At 35.1% G+C, this 23327-nt stretch overlaps 3 protein-coding genes across 10 annotated transcripts; all 3 read left to right on the forward strand.

Annotated features, from left to right (window-relative positions):
• Positions 1–3198: 3198 nt before the first annotated feature.
• Positions 3199–19563, forward strand: LOC104243286 (putative late blight resistance protein homolog R1A-3). 8 transcript variants are annotated; one of them, XM_009798459.2, is made up of 12 exons: positions 3199–3486; positions 4228–4320; positions 5478–5570; positions 6981–7102; positions 7845–11579; positions 11679–11875; positions 12008–12212; positions 13874–14192; positions 14338–14418; positions 14498–14559; positions 19206–19302; positions 19510–19563. In XM_009798459.2, the coding sequence occupies exons 4-5, from the start codon at positions 7043–7045 to the stop codon at positions 11556–11558; spliced, it is 3774 nt and encodes a 1257-aa protein (XP_009796761.1). In that variant the 5' UTR covers positions 3199–3486; positions 4228–4320; positions 5478–5570; positions 6981–7042; the 3' UTR covers positions 11559–11579; positions 11679–11875; positions 12008–12212; positions 13874–14192; positions 14338–14418; positions 14498–14559; positions 19206–19302; positions 19510–19563. The 8 variants fall into 8 exon arrangements, with proteins under 8 accessions (XP_009796761.1, XP_009796763.1, XP_009796760.1 ...); XM_009798461.2 differs by lacking the exons at positions 3199–3486; positions 4228–4320 and adding an exon at positions 4564–5344 and having other exon boundaries at positions 14335–14418; XM_009798458.2 differs by lacking the exons at positions 3199–3486; positions 4228–4320 and adding an exon at positions 4564–5344.
• On the forward strand, positions 16367–17251 carry LOC138868330 (uncharacterized). The gene has a single exon (XM_070145879.1). The coding sequence runs from the start codon at positions 16367–16369 to the stop codon at positions 17249–17251; it is 885 nt and encodes a 294-aa protein (XP_070001980.1).
• LOC104243287 (uncharacterized) lies at positions 18030–20061 on the forward strand. The gene is made up of 4 exons (XM_070145880.1): positions 18030–18399; positions 19510–19563; positions 19781–19858; positions 19976–20061. The coding sequence occupies exons 1-4, from the start codon at positions 18030–18032 to the stop codon at positions 20059–20061; spliced, it is 588 nt and encodes a 195-aa protein (XP_070001981.1).
• The last annotated feature ends 3266 nt before the right edge of the window (positions 20062–23327 follow it).

Consider the following 23327-nt stretch of genomic DNA (forward strand, 5'->3'; position numbering starts at 1 on the left):
GCAATCCCATTGGATTGGGGCGTGTAAGGGGCTGTTGTTTGATGAATAATTCCATATTCTAAACATATTTGTTCAAAAGGAGATTCATATTCACCACCCCTATCACTTCTTATCATTTTGATTTTCTTGTTAAGTTGCGTTTCAACTTCATTTTTGTATTGCTTGAATGCGTCTATTGCTTCATCTTTACTATTAAGTAAGTAAACATAGCAATATCGAGTACTATCGTCAATAAAAGTTATGAAATACTTCTTTCCACCGCGAGATGGTATTGACTTCATGTCACAAATATCTGTGTGAATTAAGTCTAAAGGATTTGAATTCCTTTCAACCGACTTATAAGGATGTTTAACATACTTAGATTCCACACATATTTGACATTTTGATTTTTCGCATTCAAACTTAGGCAATACTTCCAAGTTTATCATTTTTCGCAAGGTTTTATAATTGACATGACCTAAACGTACATGCCATAAATCATTTGACTCAAGTAAGTAAGAAGAAGCTGAAGTTTTATTATTAGTTTCAACAACTATTACATTCAGCTTGAAAAGGCCCTCAGTAAGGTAACCTTTTCCTACAAACATTTCATTCTTACTAATCACTACCTTGTCAGATACAAAAATGCACTTGAAACCGTGCTTTACAAGAAGTCCAGTAGAGACTAAGTTCTTCCTAATCTCGGGAACATGAAGGACGTTGTTCAAAGTCATGACCTTGCCAGAAGTCATCTTGAGAAATATCTTACCGTATCCTTCAATTTTTGCTGTAGCAGCATTTCCCATAGAGAGCGTCTCTTCGGGTCCAGCAGAAGCATATGTAGAAAATGCTTCCCTCACAGCACAAACATGGCGAGTGGCTCCAGAATCAATCCACCACTCCTTTGGGTTTCCTACCAGGTTGCATTCAGAAAGCATGGCGCACAAGTCATCAACATCATCATGCTTTTCTACCATGTTTGCTTGACCCCTTTGCTTGTCTTTCTTCCGAGCACGACACTCCGTAGATTTGTGTCCGGTTTTCCCACAGTTGTAGCAGTTTCCACTGAACCGCTTCTTGCTTGGGTTGTATTTCGGACCAGAAGCCTTCTTTCTCTTTTTGTTATTTTCAACAATATTTGCTCCCATTATTGTTGAATTTCCACGGCCTCTTCTCTCAGCAGCTTTATTGTCCTCTTCGATTCTCAATCGAACAATGAGATCTTCAAGGGACATCTCCTTTCGTTTGTGTTTCAAATAATTTTTGAAGTCCTTCCACAATGGAGGCAACTTCTCAATTATTGTTGCTACTTGGAATGCTTCATTGATGACAAGACCTTCAATGAAAATTCCGTTAGTAAAATTACTAAAAAATTTACTTTCAATATCAATATTTATTTGAAACATACCTTCAGCAAGTAGATCATGAATAATCACTTGCAATTCCTGGACTTGGGTAATAACAGACTTGCTATCTACCATTTTGTAGTCCAAAAATTTTGCGGCGACGAATTTCTTCATCCCGGCATCTTCAGTTTTGTACTTCTTTTCAAGTGCATTCCACAGTTCTTTTGACGTCTCCACGCCACTATATACATTATACAGATTATCCTCCAGTCCACTAAGAATATAATTCCTGCACAAGAAGTCAGAATGATTCCACGCCTCAATCACGAGAAAACTATCATTCTCTGGAGTTTCATCTGGAAGATCAGGAACATCTTCCTTGATGAACTTCTGTAGACATAACGTAGTCAAGTAGAAGAACATCTTTTGCTGCCAGCGCTTGAAATTCATCCCGGAAAATTTTCCGGGTTTCTCTGCCGGTGCCAACGCCGGAGTTCGACTTGTCGATGCGTTGGCAGTCATCATCGGAACAGCTTGATTTCCGTCATTCGCCATTTTTACTGTAAAAATGACACAATCAAACGTTTAATAAACGTTTAAAACTGGAGTGAAAAATCACGTAGATTTTAATCTCCAACAAAATGCCACGAAGGCTTTAAAACTGGAGTAAAAATCACGTAGATTTTAATCTCCAACAAACCGCCACGAAGGCTTTACTCTCCAAACGGGAGTACACAAAAAACCACAAAGGTTATAGTTTCCAGAATAATAAAAGTAACACAAATACAGAAATTAAATTATTAAATTCCTTAAGATTGTTGTTCCTTCTGTACTTGTAAATAATGATTCTGGAAATTAGAACGTTAGCTTATAAACGTAAATATAAATAAAACAGAAATTAATTCGAGCCCACTGAATTCACAGTGTTTCCTTAAGGAATTTAATCCCCTCCTAGTACCCAAAGTTATAGATTATTTCCTCCCAGGATAGAACGAATTACACACTGGTGTAGCGGTACTTCAAATCCCAGTGTTTCAGCGAACACAAAGTTCGACAGCAAATCACACTTATGGATGCTTTGTTTGTAGTTAAAAACAATGCAGAATAAGGAGGACAACTCAGAAGTCGAATAGAAATTCTGAGAGGAAGGAATGCAAAGTATAGCCGTTGAATTCTTACTGAAGAGAATATCAGATTGCAATTCGTTTTTCCAGTGTATACGCAGTGTATACAGAGTGTATATCCAGTATATACAGAGTGTATATCCAGTGTATACAGAGTGTATATTAAGTGTATACAGAGTGTTTTTTCCGATGTATACAGAGTGTTTTTTCCGATGTGTTCTTCTTTCTCTCCAACTTATGCTCTATTTATAGCAGTTATTTGAGAGAAATCCGCCCCTCCATGGTGCAACAAGCACTAGGCTATCATGGAGGAAGCACTTCCATGGTGGAATGTACACTTGCTTGGTGGGAGGAGCACTTGCACCATTGTGGGAGGTGCACTAGGCTGCTTATTGCTTAGTTTTGCAACACAATACACGGATTGGAAAACATCTGTTACAAACACGGATTATATCACGTTAATATTCACTATTAACAAATAAATTTGGTCCAAAAAATTAATCAATCGATCGATCATTTGACCAAATCCGAATCCAAATCCCATTTCCCATTCACTCTAATTTTAAGACTATTTCATCTTAAACAAAAACTCAACAATCCCCCACATGAATGGGGAATGGCTATATCATGGAAGTATGCATGAAAAACTTGTGTGATTTGCAAACAAGAATTAATTGCATCTGGATAAGTAGGTTTCCCTTTGAACTTTCCGTAGTGAACTTATGTCGGATATACTCGGTCAATCGGTAGAATTAGAGGAAATGCACAATCTGAGTAGATGTAATTTGTTTTATTTGGCTCTATTTCCAAGTTACTATATCAGGCTTGATAAATCTTACCTTATCAGAAAAAAAAAATATCAGGCTTGATGTGGAGAACAAGTTCTAGGTCAACATAAGCTAATGCTTTACGATGTCAGTACTTGTCAGAACATAAACTCGAATAGCCAACCAGCGCAATATTCTTGTTTTTTCCTCAGAAACTAGGTGGAGAATCTGCCTTATATCACTGCTGCAATAACAGCTGTTTTGACCAAGGTATTTGAATTCAAGGAGGCTCTTTAATTTATCCATTTTAACTTCTTAATATTTCTTAAGGCCTTTCATTTAAAATGAATTCAGAATAAAGGCTCAGATGAACTTCAACGTCGGTTGTATTCCAAATGTAGGGTGTGTCTGAATTTGGTTTCAGGTTTTGTTTTGATAAAAGCTAATTTGGATTCTGTTTTTTTTTTTTTAAAAAAACAATTGTATTTCCAATCTAAGGCATTTTAATATTGGTTTTAGGAAACAAATGTTTGAAAGGATATAACTAAAATTTAGAAATGTCGTAAGTGCTTTTAAATTAACTGCTCCTCTGGTTAATGTCGATTTAACTGTTGGATTCAAAGTTGAATACATCCTCCTTCCTCTTATTTACACCAGGGATCAAATTAAGGGTTGGGTTGGGATATGTATTTCTGGTGTATTCTGCATTATTTTTTTTTGTAAATATAAGGTTGCGCACAATAGACCCTTGTGTGGTCCAGACCTTCCCCGGACCCGCGCATAGCAAGAGCTTAGTGCACCGGGCTACCCTAGTAAATATGGTGCTAATTGTGAACATTCTCTAAACATTTTTGATGGTGCTGTTTCGGTATACTGCTTGCTGAAACTAATGTTGTCATTGCAGGTATTTTAAGCTGGTTAAATGCCATTGTTCTGAAATTCGCTGCTTGTGCTGTAATTGCTGGTTTTTAAAGCTGATATAATGTTGCTAATGCCTAATTTTGAATGTAGATAATGTATCTGCTGTTTTTTAAAGCTGCTTCATTGTTGCTGGAAAGGATAAATGCTATTTGAGAAAATTGACAAGATGAGAAACCTAAAAAGGTCAGACTCAATGTATAATTTGTGAACTCGATTTTATTTAGTTTAAAATCAAACTCATTTGAAATAATACATTTCTGTTGGTGGCTTTTCAAGTTGAGTATATAATATTACAGGTTAGAGAGGTGTATATAATTTTCACAATTGATTACAATGACTAAGATGTTAGTAATGGTTATTAAAAAGACTTCTGAAGTCAATGAACTGTATTTTAATCTTAGAATTAAAAATCTCTATTTTATTTTCCTGTCTATTGGTGGGCTTTTATGTTGTCTTTAGCCAATTACTACAACTCACTCACAGATCTTTCTGAAGTCCAGCGCTTACTTTTTTCCCCACTCTTCATCTATTTCTCAATCTATATTAGGAACTTCACGTCAACATGCTGTGATTGGGAAAAAATCGAGAATATCGAAAAGAATATCAATATTGAAAAATCAACTCTATGTTGGTTTGATTTGATTTGTAGATCTAGAAAAATGTAAAATAATTCCATTCTACATATATCTCATCATTAGGTGAAAAATGAAACACAAGTTTTCTGTTCATGTATGTAATAAATAGTTAGAGATAAGTCTTGTTGAAGTTAATTTGATTCTACTGATTGACATCTATATAACTATTGAAGTAGTTAAAAGGTTTTGCTGGTGATTTGATGTTAAATGTTTAAACAAATATCAAGAATATAATATTATAAGCCAGCTCTCAAAACAAGACAGGTGAAGCATATAATATTACAGGCCAGCTCTCAAAACAAGGGACAGGTATATTATTTTCATAATTGATTACAAAGACTAAGAGGTTAATGGGTATTAAAAAAGACTTCAAGTCAATGAATTATAATTTTATCTTGGAATTCTCAATCTGTATATGATTCTTCTTTCTATTGGTGTTGTCTTCAGCCAAATACTTCAACTACTCTCATATATCTTTCTTTCGTTCTGAATCCCAATTCTTACTTTCTTCACCTATTTCTCGAACAAGAGGTTCTAACAGCTTAATCTTCGTTGGTTTACTGAAATTTAAGGTATGATTATATGTTGGAAATCTCTTATTTCCTTCTTTCTGGTGCTTTCTGTCTTCTATTTCCAGTGCAGCTTGATTTATTGTACTCTCTTATTCCGTCTGGTGGTTCTAATTAGTGTTTTAAATATTCAAAGGAAGTTACCCCCGATATTTGGCCGAGTTCAAGACTGGTGCTGAACATAATTTGGAGGTTTCTGAGAGCTCTCACTGCCTACAAAGCTGCTCAGGTTTGTTTCTTATTTGCCTTATGCTTCATCTGTTTTGTGTTTTGATTGGGATTTTACGGATCTGTTTGCTGCGATTTGATCTTCTGTTTTGTTTTGCAAAATGAGATCGTTTTGTTATATTTTCGATAGATTTGGCCTTAATTAGCAACACAATGACATAAGATGTTGAAATGCTCTTCTGTAGTGAGTAATTGACGGATTTTCCTGTCCATGTAACATTTTTTGAAAAATAAAATATATTTTATAACTTTTGAAATGTGTTATTTTTTTAGATAATCTTTTTCGAATAATATTTATAATAAAACTTGGCTAGAACTACATTATTTAAGCTAATTTTTTATTTGGCTAAAAATAATAAAGTTTTAGTTATTGTTTTTTGAATTTGACCTGAAAAATAAAGATTTATATAGTTGAAATAAATAGTCAAGACATCTAAAAGATTTGATTTTTATTATTTTGGCTATAATTTATATATAGCTCTAAATTATGGAGCTCTATATAAATATATATATCGGAAAAAGTAAAAATACACAGTTGAAAAAAATATTCATTGCATCATATTTTAATTATTCTTGTTCAGACTATGTGTTTATGGATTCTCTTCATGTACACGGGGTTATTAATTTAATTATGTCTCTGATGCTAAAAAATTGTTGATTTTGTCTCTATTTGTGGTAGCTATATTTGTTCAATATAATCAAAGGTCATTCTTATATCCAAGAGCTGGAAATAAGTTTATAATCTTATAAACTTCTTTTAAAAATTAATAGTTATGTGGGATAATATGTGTATGATTTCGTGTCCAGACATTTGTGTGATTATGATTGACATTTCTGGTGTTAGGGTCTAGTTGCACAGAAAGTTATTATTCATCAAAATAATTGCTCCACCGATACCATTCGATGTTTGACCTTGATCAATATTTCGAGGATTTAGAAATTAAGATGAATAAATTATTTTCTTGATACATACCAACTAACTCAAGATGAAAATCTTTTATATGCTGAAATATTAGCAAAATTAGCAACAACCTACTGCAATCAACTTGACAACCATAGGCTCAAGCTGAAGTACAGTACTTCCATTGTTTTTGTAGCCCATCCTCTTTGTTCAGTAGATACAACAACAACAACAGACCTTACCCATACCTTCAAGAAGGCAGAAAGACTGTTTCCGAAAGACTCTCGGCTTAGGAAAGATAAAAGGAAGAGACTTTTTTCAGTAGATAACTCCATATTATTTTGATAACTGGGTTGGGAGATTTATGGTCAATCCACCTTTTTTTGCTTGAGGTGTCTGGCTATATGTGCAGTAAACTGTCATCTGCTATATGCTTTATGCTTCTTCTTTCAGATTCTTGTGTTCTTTCTTCTACTTCTTTCTCTTAGTAAATGTTTATGTACTTTTCAGACATCAGATCTCGAGAACTTTAGAGGAAGGGAAGGAAAAGTTACTTAGCGAGAATTACATACATGGAAAAAGGAAAAGAAAATGAAGGAGAAAGAGAGAAAGGGGAAGCAAACAACTCATTGGTATGCCATACAATATTTATATGTATTAAAACTAATATGAGTTGGATGACTATCCAAGTAATCCTCAAGACACTATAATGTTATTCATATCTTTTGGAAATTGTTGTTCAAAAGTTCATAATCTGATCATGGTATTTTCTTTATATTTACTTTCTAAGGCGTAAAATAGTTATTCGATTGATATCTGGAATATTTAATTAATAATTGTTCTTACTCATATGTAGTAAGGTTCAGAAAGATAAATTGGAAAAACTTTTTTTTCTTTCAGTTGAACTTGGTTCACCCTTATTTTGAGTAAATAATATATATTCCCTCCATTCAAGTTTATGTGAACCTATTTCCTTTTTGGTTCCTTCCAAAAATAATGACCTCTTTCTAAATTTGGAAACAACTTAACTTAAACTTCCAATTCTACCCGAGAAGCTTCTATAGCCACACAAATACTCTGACATGTTTAACATCACAAATTTTAAAAGAATTATAGCCACACAAATATTATGGCTTGTTGAGGACCAGAAATTGTAAAACCCTTCATTTCTTTCTTAAGCTCCGTGTCCAATCAAATTGGAATGGAAGGTGTACAAAGTAAACCATATTTCTTTAACATGCTTGCTTTGTGATATAAGCTATAACTACAGGATAAACATTTAGCTTCTCCAGTATTGCCAGTTAATTTAAAGTAAAATTTATCATGGTGAATATGTGGCATTGAAAATATGATACACATTTGGTCTTTTGGCAGATGACATCTGCTGTATTTCACAAGGACATTGACAATCTGTTGGATTTTATAGAGAGGCTAAAGAATCGACGAGATCAAATTGCTCTTGACATAGATGAAAATGAAAATCTGACAATGCTGCTGAAGTTTATGTCATCATTTTTTCAGCTTTTTTATTTCATTCCCGGTGGTTTGGATGCCGAAAAATCTTGCATGTTATATGAGTTTCATGGTCTGGTTCAGTCACTTTTTCATCAGAATGGAGATGACATGCTGCGTAAATTGACGGATGATGTCCCTACTTGCCTCCTGGAAAATATGGTAAGTTGTCTCAGCTCATATCATAATTCTGAACCAAGTGCCACTATGACTGAGGATCAGTTGGTCGTATCTATGACTGAGGATCAGTTGGTCGTACTTTTGGACGCCCTCCTCGTGTATCTCCATGATCAATCCAAGTTGTTTGCTAAGTTGATTTGCCCATTAAAGACTGAATATGAGGTTCTTCAGAATGTATGTGGTAATTTAAGAGATTTCCATGGGCTAAAAGTAAATAATTACATTGAGTATGAGACAATTGAATATGTCTTGTCTCAGTTTCAACTTATGGCTGAGAGAGTAAAACACTTCTGTTTTGCCTTTTTGGCTTATCATTTTAAAATGATAGCTGACGTCCCTCAAGTCAAGCTAGCTCATCTGCTTCTGGAGATTGTTCCTGTTCAACTGGAGGTTATGCACATATGTTGTACAAATTTGAAAGCTTCAAAATCAGCAGAAGTTGGACACTTCAAGAAGCAGCTCTTAGAAGCCTCTCCCGACATTCTTAGAGAATATCTGATTCATCTACAAGAGCATAGGGTAAATGTTATTACTCTTAGCACTTCAGCTCAAAACATTTATGTCATGATAGAGTTTCTATTGATTATTCTCACAGATTTGCCCAAAGACATTATTCATCACGACAAACTGTTTGTATTCTTGTCACGTGTTGCAACTCTTACTAGGGAGGTATCCATTCTGGTTCGCAACACAGAAGAGAACTCAAGGAATGAAGAGAATACGAATGAAACAAGTTATACAAGTCTAGATTTACGGGGAAATATTGAATTCCTGAAGGAAGATCTCAAATATGTTTTCTTGAAAGCCCCTGTAGACTCACAACAACTTTGCTTCCCCAATAGTGATGGATCACTCTTCATGAATCTTCTACTCATAAACTTAAATGGTTTGCTCAATTCCAATGCTTATGCAATTGCTTTGATTAAGGAAGAAATTGGGTTGATGAAAGAATACCTACAGTTCATAAGATTGTTCTTTGGGAATGTTGAGCAAGAATTGAATAGGGATCTTTGGACTCGTGTTCTAGATGTGGCATATGAGGCAGAACATGTCATCAATTCAATTCTTGTCAGAGATCATGGTCTCTTGCACCTTATTTTCTTACTACCTGATACCGTTGAAAAGATCAAGCTTATCAAGAAAGAGGTACAGGAAAACATGAGTCTTATTGTTGTAAACTCTCCCAATAAACAAGTTGAAAGAAAGCCATCAAAAAAGCAAGTTGGGCAAATAATTGTAGGCTTTGAGGAGGAGAAAAACCTGTTAATTTCACAGCTTACCAATCGACTAGCAGAGCTAGATGTTATTTCGATCATTGGCATGCCTGGTGCAGGTAAAACTACTCTTGCGTACAAAGTATTCAATGATAAGTCAGTTACTAGTCATTTTGATATTCGTGCATGGTGTACAGTCGACCAAGAGTATGACAGCAAAAAGGTGTTGCATAAATTTTTTAATCAAGTCACTGGTTTAGATGCGGAATTTACCGAGGATTTTGATGTTTATGATGAGCTTCGAAAAACGCTGCATAGTAGGAGATACCTTATTGTTTTGGATGACTTGTGGGATACTAAAGCATGGGATGAGCTAACAATGCCTTTTCATGATTTTCAGAAAGGAAGTAGAATTATTTTAACAAGTCGAGAAAAGAAAGTGGCTTTGCATGGAAAACGTCATAGTGATCCTCTTAACCTTCGATTGCTAAGACAAGAAGAAAGTTGGGAGTTATTAGAGAAAAAGGTATTCGGAGAAGAAAGCTGCCCTGATGAACTAAGGGATGTTGGAGAAGAAATAGCCCTAAAGTGTGATGGTCTTCCTTTGGCACTTGATCTGATTGGTGGAATCATTGCGAAGATGGAAAAGAAAGAGGATTTGTGGCTGGAAGTTTTAAATAATTTGAAATCCTTTAAGAATGAAGGGGAGGTGATGGAGGTTATAGAGTTAAGTTATGACCATTTATTGGATCACCTAAAGCCATGCTTGCTCTACCTCGCAAGCTACCCAAAGGACACAAATATTCAAATCTCTCAATTGAATGACTTATGGAGTGCCGAAGGGTTTGCGGAACAAAATGACATAAAGAGTGTGGAAGAAGTATCTGAGTCTTATGTTGATGAGTTAATTTCTAGTAGCTTGGTAATACTTTTCAATGAGAGAGGTATCAGTGACCGGAGTATCAAAATTCATGATCTCGTGCATGATTTTTGTTCGAGAAAAGCTGAAAAGAAAAATTTGCTAGGCTTTGTAAGATCAAGGGATCCATCCTCTTTTTCAGATCTGATGCCACGGGGAATGATCATTCATTATGATCATTCAGAAGAAAGTTTTGTCCTGTTCAGCCCAGAAAAGAAAAATCCTTATGTTAAACACCTCCTCTCTTTGAAGGTAGACATGGATGAATATGGGATGCCCAACAAGCTTCCCGAAAACTGTCACCTAAGACACTTGAGGCTTCTTACACGGTTGGAGCTGCTCCACATAACTTTGACAGATTCTACGCTGAATGAAATAGGCATGCTTGTTCATTTGAGGTGCTTAAACATTCGAACAGAGGCAAGAGCTTTCCCTCCATCATTTGCAAACCTCTTGAATCTGGAAACTCTGGTGGTGGATAATGGTCGATCATTAATGGTAATATCACCTAGTATTTGGAGTCTTCCAAAGCTACGACATGTGAGCATGAATAAATTTTTTCTCTTTGAACCGACCATCGACAAACCAACAGTGTTAGAAGAAGAGTTGAAGTTAGAGAATTTGAGAATATTACATAAGCCCGCCATTTTCTGTTTGGAAGACAGAAAGGAGATATTCAAAAGGTTTCCCAATCTTCGAAACCTTAAATTCAGCATTACCATACCAAGGAATTTCAGATCAGATGCAATAGACGAGGAAATTTGTTTTCCAAGATTGGATGTCCTTAATGAACTTGAAGAAGTTTCTGCATATTTTAGCGTCAAGTGGCACAATGCACATCAGTGGGATTTTCACTTTCCTTTGAGCTTGAAAAAATTGGAGCTAAGACGGTTTGATCTGACATCCGATTCGCTATCAAGAATTGCGAGATTACCCAACCTTCAAAAACTGTGTTTACACAGCTTAACCATCCAGGGTAAAGAATGGAACGCTGAGGAAGTCACCTTCCACAGTCTCAAATCGCTAAAGTTGGCATGGGTGTCTTTTTCTGAATGGCAGGTTGGGGAGGAATCGTTTCCTGTGCTGGAAGAACTACAATTACGACACTGTACTGAGCTTACAGAGATCCCAGACAGTTTTGGGGATATTCCTTCATTGAAGTCCATCGCACTGGATAGCAACCCTCAACTCGAAGATTCAGCCCTAAGGATTAAGGAATATGTTTCAGAAATGACGGGAAAAGACAAGCTTGAGTTAAAGTAGTCCTTATATGCACAAATCTCTGTGAGTATATACGAATTTACTATCTTCTTCATACATTAATTAAGTTCCTTTTCAGTGTATTTTTTCCAATTACTTTAACCTCTACAATCTTGTTTGCAGAGCGCATATAAAGGTTTCCATACAATTTACTTTGGCCAACACATCAACCTGTAAAGGCTTCAAATGATGGATCATACTCAGACTTCTAATGTCTTATTCCAGCTGTTTCCTTTCCATTTCTTTTATTCCATTGTGGCCAAAAAACTGATTGTCATTTGTGACTCGGATTTCTGTTCAATTTCTTCTTCTTTTTTTTGGTGAGTAAAGCTGTTAAGGGACAGCAAAATTATCCTAGAAACAAAGTAGTATCTTATATATATCCCAAATTTGTTCTATTTCCTTCTTAAAAGTAACATATATTCTTTTCTTTTCTATTTCTACTTATATAGAAGAGCGGGAGAAGCAGCTCGAGGTCGTCATGTGTGCTTGCCGCTAGAGGTTATTCTGGTCATTTCAGGTTTAGTCTTTAATTTCTCTTAGAACAGCTGCAGGCACCCTAACACTGACAGCAGCAAAGTAGCCGCCTAGATTATGATCGGCGCTTGGTTTCTCTGTTGGTGGCTCAACGCGTGCACTTCCATTTTTTATATCCGGGTAAGTGACCGGTTCGTATTTTCAGTCATAACACTATCTGAAAGTTTCCCTCTCTCTGAACACCTCCTTGCAATCTCTGCTTTCTCTCACTGTTATTGTTGCTAATTGCACTTCAATGATTTTTCCTCGCTCCACTGTTATTTTCCGGTGTGTATGTTGGTCCTCATCTTGTGCTTCTTTCATCTTTGATGGCATGTTAGAAATTTGTGTTTCTTGAAGAATTAGGCTTCTGCGTATAGAAATTTAACATGCCAAGGCTTTTGTTCTCTAAATGTTTGAAAAAATTCTTCAATGAATTGTGCTTCCGGGGTGAGTTTAGTTCATACTAATTAGATTCCATATATTTTCCTTTTGGTTTTCTGCTGCGTTTGATTTATGTAATAATGAAGTTTTATACTTTAAAACCTCATAGCATAATGATAATTCCTTTTAAAAAGATTTGTGCTTTTGTCAATTAAATTTTAGAATAAAAAGGGTTTGGCAGCATGTTTTAGACAATTTACCTGTAGTTCAGCAGATGCTCTAATAAAATACATCTTTTCCCACTGATTTCTTCTTTGTTTCAACTTTCAAGTGAGTGATGAATTTGTTATCACTGTAATCTATGAGTTTGTTTTGAATTATTGTAAGCTCTTTGCTGTTTTGATAGCAATTTGGTCGCTACTTTCGATTTTATGGAAAATATCTGTACCTTCCTCTTCAATGTTGATTTTTATCAATCTCATTGGTGCTTGTTTTTTGGGGTTTTCCAGGGCTAGCACAATGTCGTATGTTAATTAGTCAATTTTTGGTTTTATTGATTATGCTTTTTGAGAAATTTTGGACTGATTAAACATCTAAATCTTTTTATATGCTTTTCTCTACTGTTGCTTTGAATAATATGTTATTTTCAGTTCTGTATGTGAAACCATTTAGTAATGATTTTTAGTGATAGCAAGAACAATACTTCTTCCGTTTTTCTTCATAGAATAAGTTGTTTTCTTTTTTAGAATATATGTCAAAACATGAGTGTGCCTCAAATATTTATCTTTCTTCTATAAGTTTATTTTGTTGCAAGGTTTCTGAGCTGGGCTATAATCGTGTGCAAGAATAAACAATCTTTGTTCTAAGTTCAGCCTATTTTTTGGCATAATTGTTAAAAGTTAATTCCTGAGTTAGCAGTTGAAAAGTTTACGAAAGAAAATGAGAAAGAATGAAGTTTCTTCTTTTCACTCTCTTGAGGCAACTAATAGTGCAACTATGACAGAAATTCGTTTTCATGTTTTCAATAGTTTGCTCTAATCAACTTAAAACTATTTAAAATTTGAAAATAATTTGTATTTCTTCCAGTGGTGTAAAAGCTTTAATACGTTTAGCAATTTGACTATTTTTTGTATAAGTTACCAATAAATATTAAGAAGCCTCGTCTATCATTGTGCTCTTGTTTCTATTGTACACTAAAACCATAGTCAATGTTCAAAGTTTCTGCCATGTACAAAAACTAATTCTATAATAAGAAACAATTATAGTATTAATTCGTTTGCTTTCCAGCATTACCACTATTGAATTCTTTATTTTGGTCGTCATCTTATTTGCCTAGAGTAACAAATACATACTTTGAACTGTAACTCTCTATATCTGTTTGTAGAACCTTTCATATATAGAAATCGTTGTTACTGCAGATTTGATGTTAAAATTTTATAGATTGCTTGAACTGCAAATGTCGACTGTTGAAAAGCATTTACCGTCAGCTTGTTCAGAAAAGGAAGCAACAGTACTCAACAGAAACCGTCTCTAAAATTAACCGTAGGAGACGTGATCTATACAAGCAGTTATCGGTTGATAAAAAAGAATTGCTTTTAACGCACTGCCGATCAAAAAAACTTGAATTAAAAAACGATTCGACTGCGCTGCTTGAATATACGAAACAAGCTGCTGGGTTTGAGCTGCATACAGAAAAACCTCTGACAATAGTCGACGCACCATGCGTTGCTGAGAAAGGTTAGAAACCAAAAAAGATTTATTCGAGCAAAAGACACATCTTTTGTAGACAGAAATATATGCATGTATATATGTGTTTTTCGTCGTGATCGTACTTAAATACAATTTGCTCTTACTAAACACATTTGGATTTGCATATTAGCAGGTATATCTTCAGTTGTAGGGGCAGTAGTTGATTGTCACAAGGGAAAAAATATTACTGATCACTTCTCCGTTTTTGAACATGGTAAGTGAGTGAAAATATGTTTTTACAGCTTGACTGTACTCCCTTTTAATATATTAATTAGAATTATTTGTATGTCAAGTTCGACCTCTGGTGCACCTTGTGACCAACATCATATAGAGACATCTGCTGTCATAAACAAAGGTTTGTCTCAATTTAATTTTATATTACCACTTGCTGTTTCTTTCTTCTCAACACTCATAGGATATATTGTTGCAACTAATATACACAGGTTCTAAATCAAAAATAAAAAGTTGGAACTGGAACATTAGAGAACTACCCACTGATGCAACCATTTTAAAAATTGTACCAGACTGTAAATATTGTGGAGCAAAAAGATTTGAATATGAGCCGCCAACATTTTGTTGTAGCAATGGTTCAGTTAAGTTGACGTCACATGAAATGCCTAATGAACTCTTGAGTTTATATTTAGGCAGTACCGAAGAATCTGAACACTTCCGTACCTACCTTAGATTATACAATAATATGTTTGCATTTGCTTCCCTTGGAGTGAACTATGACAAAGTACTAGCAAAAAGAAACCAAGGAATTTATACATTTAGAGTACAAGGTCAAATGTATCACTTTATAAATGATTTAATTCCAACAAATCGGCAACCAAGAAATTTACAGTTGTATTTTTACGATGAGAATGCAGAAATATTAAATCGAATGGCTTCGTCGGATATACTTCGACAATCGATTGTTGAGAAACTAATGAACATACTAAAGATAAATCCTTATTGTATCTTCTTGAAATCTCTAATACATATTCCAGAATTATCAAACTTTTATATTGCATTAAGATGTGGCTCTGGCTTAGATCAACGAGTATATAACCTGCCAACTGTGTCAGAAATAGCAGCATTATGGCTGGAACAAGAAACAAGCAATAATAGTTCTGCACCCCATGTTCGAATTTATACTCACAGTAACAAAAGCCAATTAGTAAATTACTATTATGGTTGCTATGATCCTTTGCAATATCCACTTTATTTCCTTATGGTCAAAACGGCTGGCACTGCGGTATTCCAAAATCGAACAACCTAGAAATAAATTGAGAAATCGAGCTTATTATGAGACCGAGCAGCTTCCGAGTGTCTCTAACATGTGTTCTATTGATGGATTACTTGATATGGAAGCAGATGTTCTGCAAAAGGGGAAACGAAAAAGAAATAATGTTTCTTGTCGTGAATACTACTGTTACAAATTCCAGATGAGAGATAATGAGGAAAACGGAGTTTTACATTCTGGTAGATTATTTCAACAATATTCAGTTGATGAATTCATAAAAGTAGAAACTTAGAGATTAGATTTTGCCTCATTTAACCAAGATTTATTTCGGATTGATGTACTACAAGGACTTTTAGATATCGTGAGACTTGGCGAAAGAGAAGCTTCTAAGATAGGAAAACAAAACTTTCTTCCAACAAGTTTTACGGGTGGTCCAAGAGATATGCGTCAATGTTATATGGATTCTATCGCGTTAGTGCAGCATTTTGGAGAGCCTGATATATTTCTGACCATAACATGTAATCCCTCTTGGCTTGAAATAAAGGAACATTTGCTCCCAACAGACGAAACTCAAAATAGGCCTGATTTAATTAGTCGAGTATTTAGAGTAAAGGTAGAAGAGATGAAAACAGATATATCAAAAAGAAACATATTTGGAAAAGTTGCAGCCTTTATGTACAATATAGAATTTCAAAAATGCGGTCTTCCACATGCCCATTTTCTTGTTATACTTATTGATGATTACTAATTATTAACGCCCGAGGCTTATGACAAATTTGTTTGTGCTGAGCTGCCTGACCCTGATACATACTCTTACTTACATAAGCTTGTCGTTAAACACATGATGCATGGGCCTTGTGGTCATTTAAATCCTACAAATTTATGTATGAAAAGAAATGAGTGCAAATTTAAGTACCCCAAGAGCTTCGCTGATGAGATGACGAAAGGAAAGAACTCATACCCAATTTATAGAAGACGAAATACTGGTAAATCTGTTAAAGTTAGAAAACAATTTCTTGATAACTCATGGGTTGTTCCCTACAACCCCTATCTGCTATGTAAATACAATTGCCATATAAATGTAGAGGTTTGCTCCGACACTAAAGTTGTGAAATATATATACAAATATATCTGCAAAGGACATGATAAGATATCATTTGACTTACACGAAGATAACACAAATATACAAATAGATGAGATAAAAGAGTATCAATCTGCTAGATGGGTGTCACCTCCAGAAGCTATGTGGCGCTTATTTGCGTTTCATATTAGTGAAATGACTCCGAGTGTTTATCACCTCCCATTACATCTTGATGGACTACAATTTGTCTCTTTTAAAAAAACCGACACAATAGATAGTATCATAAAAAATCCTATGATTAAGAAGACGATGTTGACAGAATTCTTTTTGATGAATGAAACAAACAAAGATGCTAAAGAGCTTAAATTACTGTATAAAGATTTTCCACAACACTTCGTATGGTCATCTACCTATAAAATGTGGACTCGACGACAACAAGGTCACGTTATTGGCCGGGTAGTAACATGTCATCCAATAGAGGGAGAAAGATATTACCTTAGATTATTACTAATGAATGTGAAAGCACCAAAATCATACAAAGATCTTCTAATGGTAAATGGAATATGCTGCGACACATTTAGAGAATCTGCAGAAAAAAGAGGGTTGTTACACTATGACAACAACTTGATTGGATGTTTGTTAGAGGCTGCATGTTATCAAATGCCTTATAGTTTAAGACGTTTATTTGCTACAATATTAGTATACTGCAGCCCTGCCAATCCAAGAGAATTGTGGGAATAGTTTGAAGATTCCATGTCCGAAGATTTTAAAATCCTAGCCAATATAACAGCAAAAGATATCCACCTCGCTGTTCTAAATCACATTAATGATATACTACATTCTATGAGTCGTGATATTAATGAGTTCAATCTTGTTTCAAAAAATATTACATCTTCGAAAATGGCAAATGAAGCATATTTCGAAAGAAATATCGTCGTGAGTAACGAAGATTTGTTGTTACATAGAAAATTAAATACAGAACAAAAAATAGCATACAACATAATCTTGCAAAGAGTATTTGCCAATGAATCAAGAGCATTTTTTATTGATGGTCCTGGAGGAAGTGGTAAGACGTTTTTTATATTGTGCCTTATTAGCAACTGTGAGATCTAAAGGATTTGTAGCATTAGCAACAACAACTTCTGGAGTTGCAGCTTCGATCCTTCCAGGAGGACGAACAGTTCATTCACGTTTTAAATTTCCGATTAATATTGATGAAAATTTTTCTTGCAATATTAGCAAGCAAAGCTCACTGACATCTTTGATTCGTGATGCAAAATTGATTGTGTGGGATGAAGTATCAATGGCTAAAAAGAACATGATTGAAGCTTTAGATTCTCTCTTGAAAGATGTAATGAACACAAATGTGCTTTTCTTTTGAAAAGTTGTTGTGTTTGGAGGGGATTTTAGACAAACACTTCCCGTGGTTCGAATTGGAAAAAAGGAAGATTTCATTCAGGAAAGCATATTGAACTCCGAAATATGGAACGAACTTGAAAAACTACGATTATCAGAGAATATGCGTGCCAAAACTGATCCCTCTTTCTGTGAATATTTGATGCTAATTGGAAATGGAAAAGAAAAAACAAACATGGATAATAAAATAGAAATTTCGAGGTCTTTCATTGTTCCTTATATTACTGAAAAAGAATCTTTGGATCTTTTATTCAACATAATATATCCTAATTTGCACATGTCTCTTCGCAATTCTTCTTTTTTAACTTCACACGTTATTTTGACGACAAAAAATGACTTTGTTGATGAAATAAATGAGAGACTTATAGCTCAATTCCCTAAAGAAGCTAAAACATTTATTGCAATGGATGAAACTGTTGAACCAAATGATCAAAGCCAGTTTGAGGATTTTTTACATTCATTGAACCCTGCTGGTTTGCCTCCTTACAAATTAATCTTGAAGGAAAATTGTCTTGTTATGTTGTGAAATTTAAATCCTTGTGAAGGTTTATGCAACGGTACACGACTGATATGCTGTGATTTTATGAGTCGTGTTATAAGCGCTAAAATTGCGAGTGGTGATTTTAAAGATACACATGTATTTATTCCTAGAATACCATTATTATCTTCAGATGATGAGAAGTTACCAATCCCATTTAAAAGAACTCAATTTCCAATACGCCTGTGTTTTGCAATGACGATAAATAAAGCGCAAGGGCAAACATTAAATTATGTTGGTATTTATTTGCGTGAGCCAGTGTTTTCTCATGGCCAGCTATATACTGCTTTATCCAGAGCAAAGAGTTCAAGTTGTATTAAAATATTAATCCAACCACCTACCATAGATAACGATGATGACCATTCTACATATAACATAGTGTATAACGAAATCATTCAAAAAGCACTTCTATAAGTCTGTAGCTTTCTTCTTTATACTCCTGATTTAGCCTTCTATTCTTTATTTCAATAATTTTCTTGAGACTTGAGATAATTTCTCTGCAATTTACTATGTGCTAAATAAGAGTTGGCTTGTGTATCTACAAATCCTTCCTAAACTTTTACTCATTTGATATTGTTTTTTGATGCACAATATACAAATCAAATTATTTACATTGTGAACATCCAAAACCAATAAGTCAAATCATTCATCTTTGCAAATCTATAAATACAAAAGCTACTTGCATATTTATGTGATTTTTTTTCAACTCTGTGAAGCTGACCTGGCTGACATTTACATCAGGAAAAAGATAATGTTTTTACCTCCGCCTGTGTTCAAATTATATTGTAACACAGGCGATCCCAAGCCCGAACAAAGGAGGAGGGTCTATTGTCTATTGGTAATAGCAATTGTATTTTATTTCTTCATTTGAATGTACTTAGTGATTTCCTCTTATAAATTTTTATACATCACTATTCAATATGTTGGCGAAAAAAAAATCTATTGTTCGTTTAAGAAACGAAATGAGAAATAAGTTTATTTATCTTCTATTTTGATGTCTTTATGTTCCTTTACTGCTTACTAACACATATAATCTGTGTTGCAGGTATTTTAAAGAGATCTTCTAAAGTAAAATGTTTTCACAAGCTGGTACTAAAAGGTACTGTCACACTAACCAAATTTTGATATAGTAATTTCATTTTCTACCTTAGAGATTTTTTCATTATTTGATTTTATATGGATATCTTTGCATATTTCAATGATGTGATTAGTTTTACTACTGGAAGTTATCCAATTAATCTTCTTTAATGTCTTTATTATATTCATTCAAGTATTATGCATACATACAAATAATTAACATCATATATATTTAACAGAAAAAGCAGGCAGGAGACCGTCGACATCCCTGCTTGCTGACAGAGGGCAATTTGGTCTTTCTACTACTTCTGTGCTAGGTATAATTCCTTTTGTGTCCCTGCACTTGCTGATTTGTGTCTTCCCGAGAAAATCTAAATATGTAATTTTGTAGTCTCCATTGACGACTACCAACGATTTTGTTTCGCTTTTGGCAGAAGTGAAATCAGGTGCTTTGCTTGGTATTTTGCAGTTCCATATTTGCTCTATTAAAGTAATGGTTGAATCCTTCTTGATTTTGTGAAATTAACTGCTTGAAGAGAAATTGGTGTTTCAGCCAACTTATCTTGTCTTTGTTACTATGTTTTTTCATAGCAACTCCATTTCCATAAGTGAGGACTCAAAGAATTCATTAAAAGAAGATTTTAGGGCTATGTCCAGCGGCATCCCAACCACAATCATCAATTTTTGAATATATCAACAAAACAACAAAGACTACTGCTGTAAATTAATGGGAATGGAGACAACTGATAGAGTGAGTTAAAATTCTTGTGAGTTAAAACTCTTTAACAGTAACTCATGTTGGTATTAGCTACTATAATTTTCCAAAGAAAGTTTTAAGCTCCATTATTCAAAACTTCGGTTTTAAAGAGATGAATACTATGTTATATGCTTTTGCTGTCAAGTAACTACTGCTTTGTAAATCCAAATGAAAATAGTGATACCCTTGTCCTATAGTTAAAGTGTTAGAAGAAATTTCTGTTTCTTATTGATGGATCCCCTTATTGTGACTCAGATTTTGCGGGTGATATGGACAAACGAAGATCAACTACTGGTTATGTGTTTACTTTTGCAAAGGCACCAGTTAGTTGGAAGTCTACTTTGCAGTCAACAGTTGCTTTGTCTACAACAGAGGCAGAATACATGGCTATTACAGATGCTGTGAAAGAGGCAATTTGGCTTCAAGGATTGCTAAAGGAGCTTGGTGTTGAACAAAAAGGTATCACAATTTTTTGTGATAGTCAAAGTGCTATTCAATTAGCGAAGAACCAAGTTTATCATGCAAGGACGAAGCACATTGATGTTCGGTATCATTTCGTACGCGAAATCATAGAAGAAGGTGGAGTCACGGTGAAGAAAATTCATACTACAGAGAATCCTGCTGATATGCTGACAAAGGTGGTGACTGCGGTCAAGTTTCAACATTGTTTGGATTTGATCAACATTGTTGAACACTGAAGATTGAAGATGAAGACACAACCAAAATTTGTTATTGAGAGAGAATTGAAAATGTGGAATTTTGCCAAGGTGGAGATTTGTTGAAGTTTGGCAAAATGCCAAAGTCCCACATTGGTTGGGAGTTAAGTTTGGGGGGGATTTTTCCCCTATAAAAGAAGGCCTAATGTTTAGGATTGAAATACACCTCTCATTTGCCTTCTCATCTGTTTAAGGCATTTGTATCTTCTCTCTTTAGTATTATTTCACTTGTATTTTTGGAGTGAAATAAAATATTGGTTGTGTCCGAGGAGTAGGCAAAATTAGCCGAACCTCGTAAATTCTGGTGTTCCCTTTTATTGTTGTTTTATTGTCTTATTTATTATTTGGTGGCTGTCATAATTTTTGGTATAGTAGTTGTGACTTATTCACACTATATACATTTGGCTTCCGCAACAATTGGTATCAGAGCCAAGGTACTGTCTAAGTATGCTCTGTGGTTGCAGCATAGTCTGATCTTCCACATCAGAAAAGATTTATCTTGGTAACTGAGTCAAGGTTCTGTCTGAGTATGCTCTGTGGTTGCAGCTTAGTCTGATCTTCCACACCAGAAAGGAAATAATCTTGATTTGTGTCGTCAGCTATTAAATAATATTTGTGTCAAAGATGGGAGACAATAAACAAGAAGAATCTACATCAAGTGTCAACAATACGTCATCATTGGCATCTTCGCTTATGACAAGAATTGTGTCAAATGCGAAATTTGCGGTCGAAATATTTGACGGGTCCGGACATTTTGGGATGTGGCAAGGCGAGGTTCTAGATGTCCTTTTTCAACAAGGGCTAGATCTGGCCATTGAAGAAAAGAAACCAGATGTTATTGGAGAAGAAGATTGGAGAATTATCAACCGTGTTGCTTGCGGTACCATTCGATCCTACCTTGCTAGAGAGCAGAAATATCCATACACAAAGGAAACTTCTGCAAGTAAATTATGGAAAGCACTGGAGGATAAATTTTTGAAGAAAAATAGTCAAAATAAATTGTACATGAAGAAGAGACTGTTTCACTTCACCTATGTTCCTGGTACCACGATGAATGAACATATCACCAGTTTCAATAAGTTGGTTACAGATTTGCAAAATATGGATACAACTTATGATGATGGTGACTTGGCCTTGATGTTGTTGGCGTCACTTCCTGATGAGTACGAGCACCTTGAAACTACTCTACTCCATGGAAATGACGAAGTTTCTCTCAGAGAAGTTTGTTCGGCTTTGTACAGCTATGAACAAAGAAAGCGAGAAAAACAGAAGGGCGGAGAAGGAGAAGCACTATTTGTGAGGGGTCGTCCTCAAAATCAAACGAGGACAAAGAAGGGAAGATCCAAGTCAAGATCCAGACCCAGCAAAGATGAATGTGCCTTTTGTCGAGAAAAAGGGCACTGGAAGAAAGACTGTCCGAAGTTGAAGAATAAGGCCAAACATAACAATGGAAAGGCCATTATGGATTCAAATGTAGCTGATTGTGATGATTCAGACTTCTCATTAGTTACAACAGAGTCATCAACATCATCAGACATATGGTTGATGGACTCGGCTTGTAGCTATCATATGTGTCCCAACAGGGACTGGTTCGTGGAATTTCAAGAAGGAGAATATGGAGTCATCCACACAGCGGATAACAGCCCTCTTACCTCATATGGCATTGGTTCAATACGATTAAGGAACCATGATGGAATGATCAGAACATTGATAGATGTTCGATATGTACCGGATTTGAAGAAGAATCTCATCTCTGTGGGAGCCCTAGAATCAAAAGGGTTCAAAATCATTGCAGAAAATGGAGTGATGAGAGTATGCTCCGGTGCACTAGTGGTAATGAAGGCTAATCGGAAGAATAATAATATGTACCGCTATCGTGGCAGTACAGTTATTGGGACAGCGACAGTAACATCCAGTGACGACAAAGAGGCAGAAGCAACCAAGCTATGGCACATGCGCTTGGGACATGCTGGAGGAAAATCCTTGAAAACTCTATCAGATCAAGGATTGTTAAAAGGAGTAAAGGCTTGCAACTTGGAGTTTTGTGAGCATTGTGTCAAAGGGAAACAGACAAGGGTTAAATTTGGTACAGCGATCCATAATACTAAAGGCATTTTGGATTATGTACACTCTGATGTTTGGGGTCCTTCCAAAACACCTTCATTGGGTGGGAAGCACTATTTTGTAACCTTTGTTGATGATTTTTCTCGAAGAGTGTGGGTGTATACAATGAAAAACAAAGATGAAGTGCTGGGAATTTTTCTCAAATGGAAGACGATGGTGGAGAATCAAACAGGCAGGAGGATCAAGTGT

This window comes from Nicotiana sylvestris, chromosome 5 (genome assembly GCF_000393655.2).
Source record: "Nicotiana sylvestris chromosome 5, ASM39365v2, whole genome shotgun sequence".
Taxonomy (NCBI): Eukaryota; Viridiplantae; Streptophyta; class Magnoliopsida; order Solanales; family Solanaceae; genus Nicotiana; species Nicotiana sylvestris.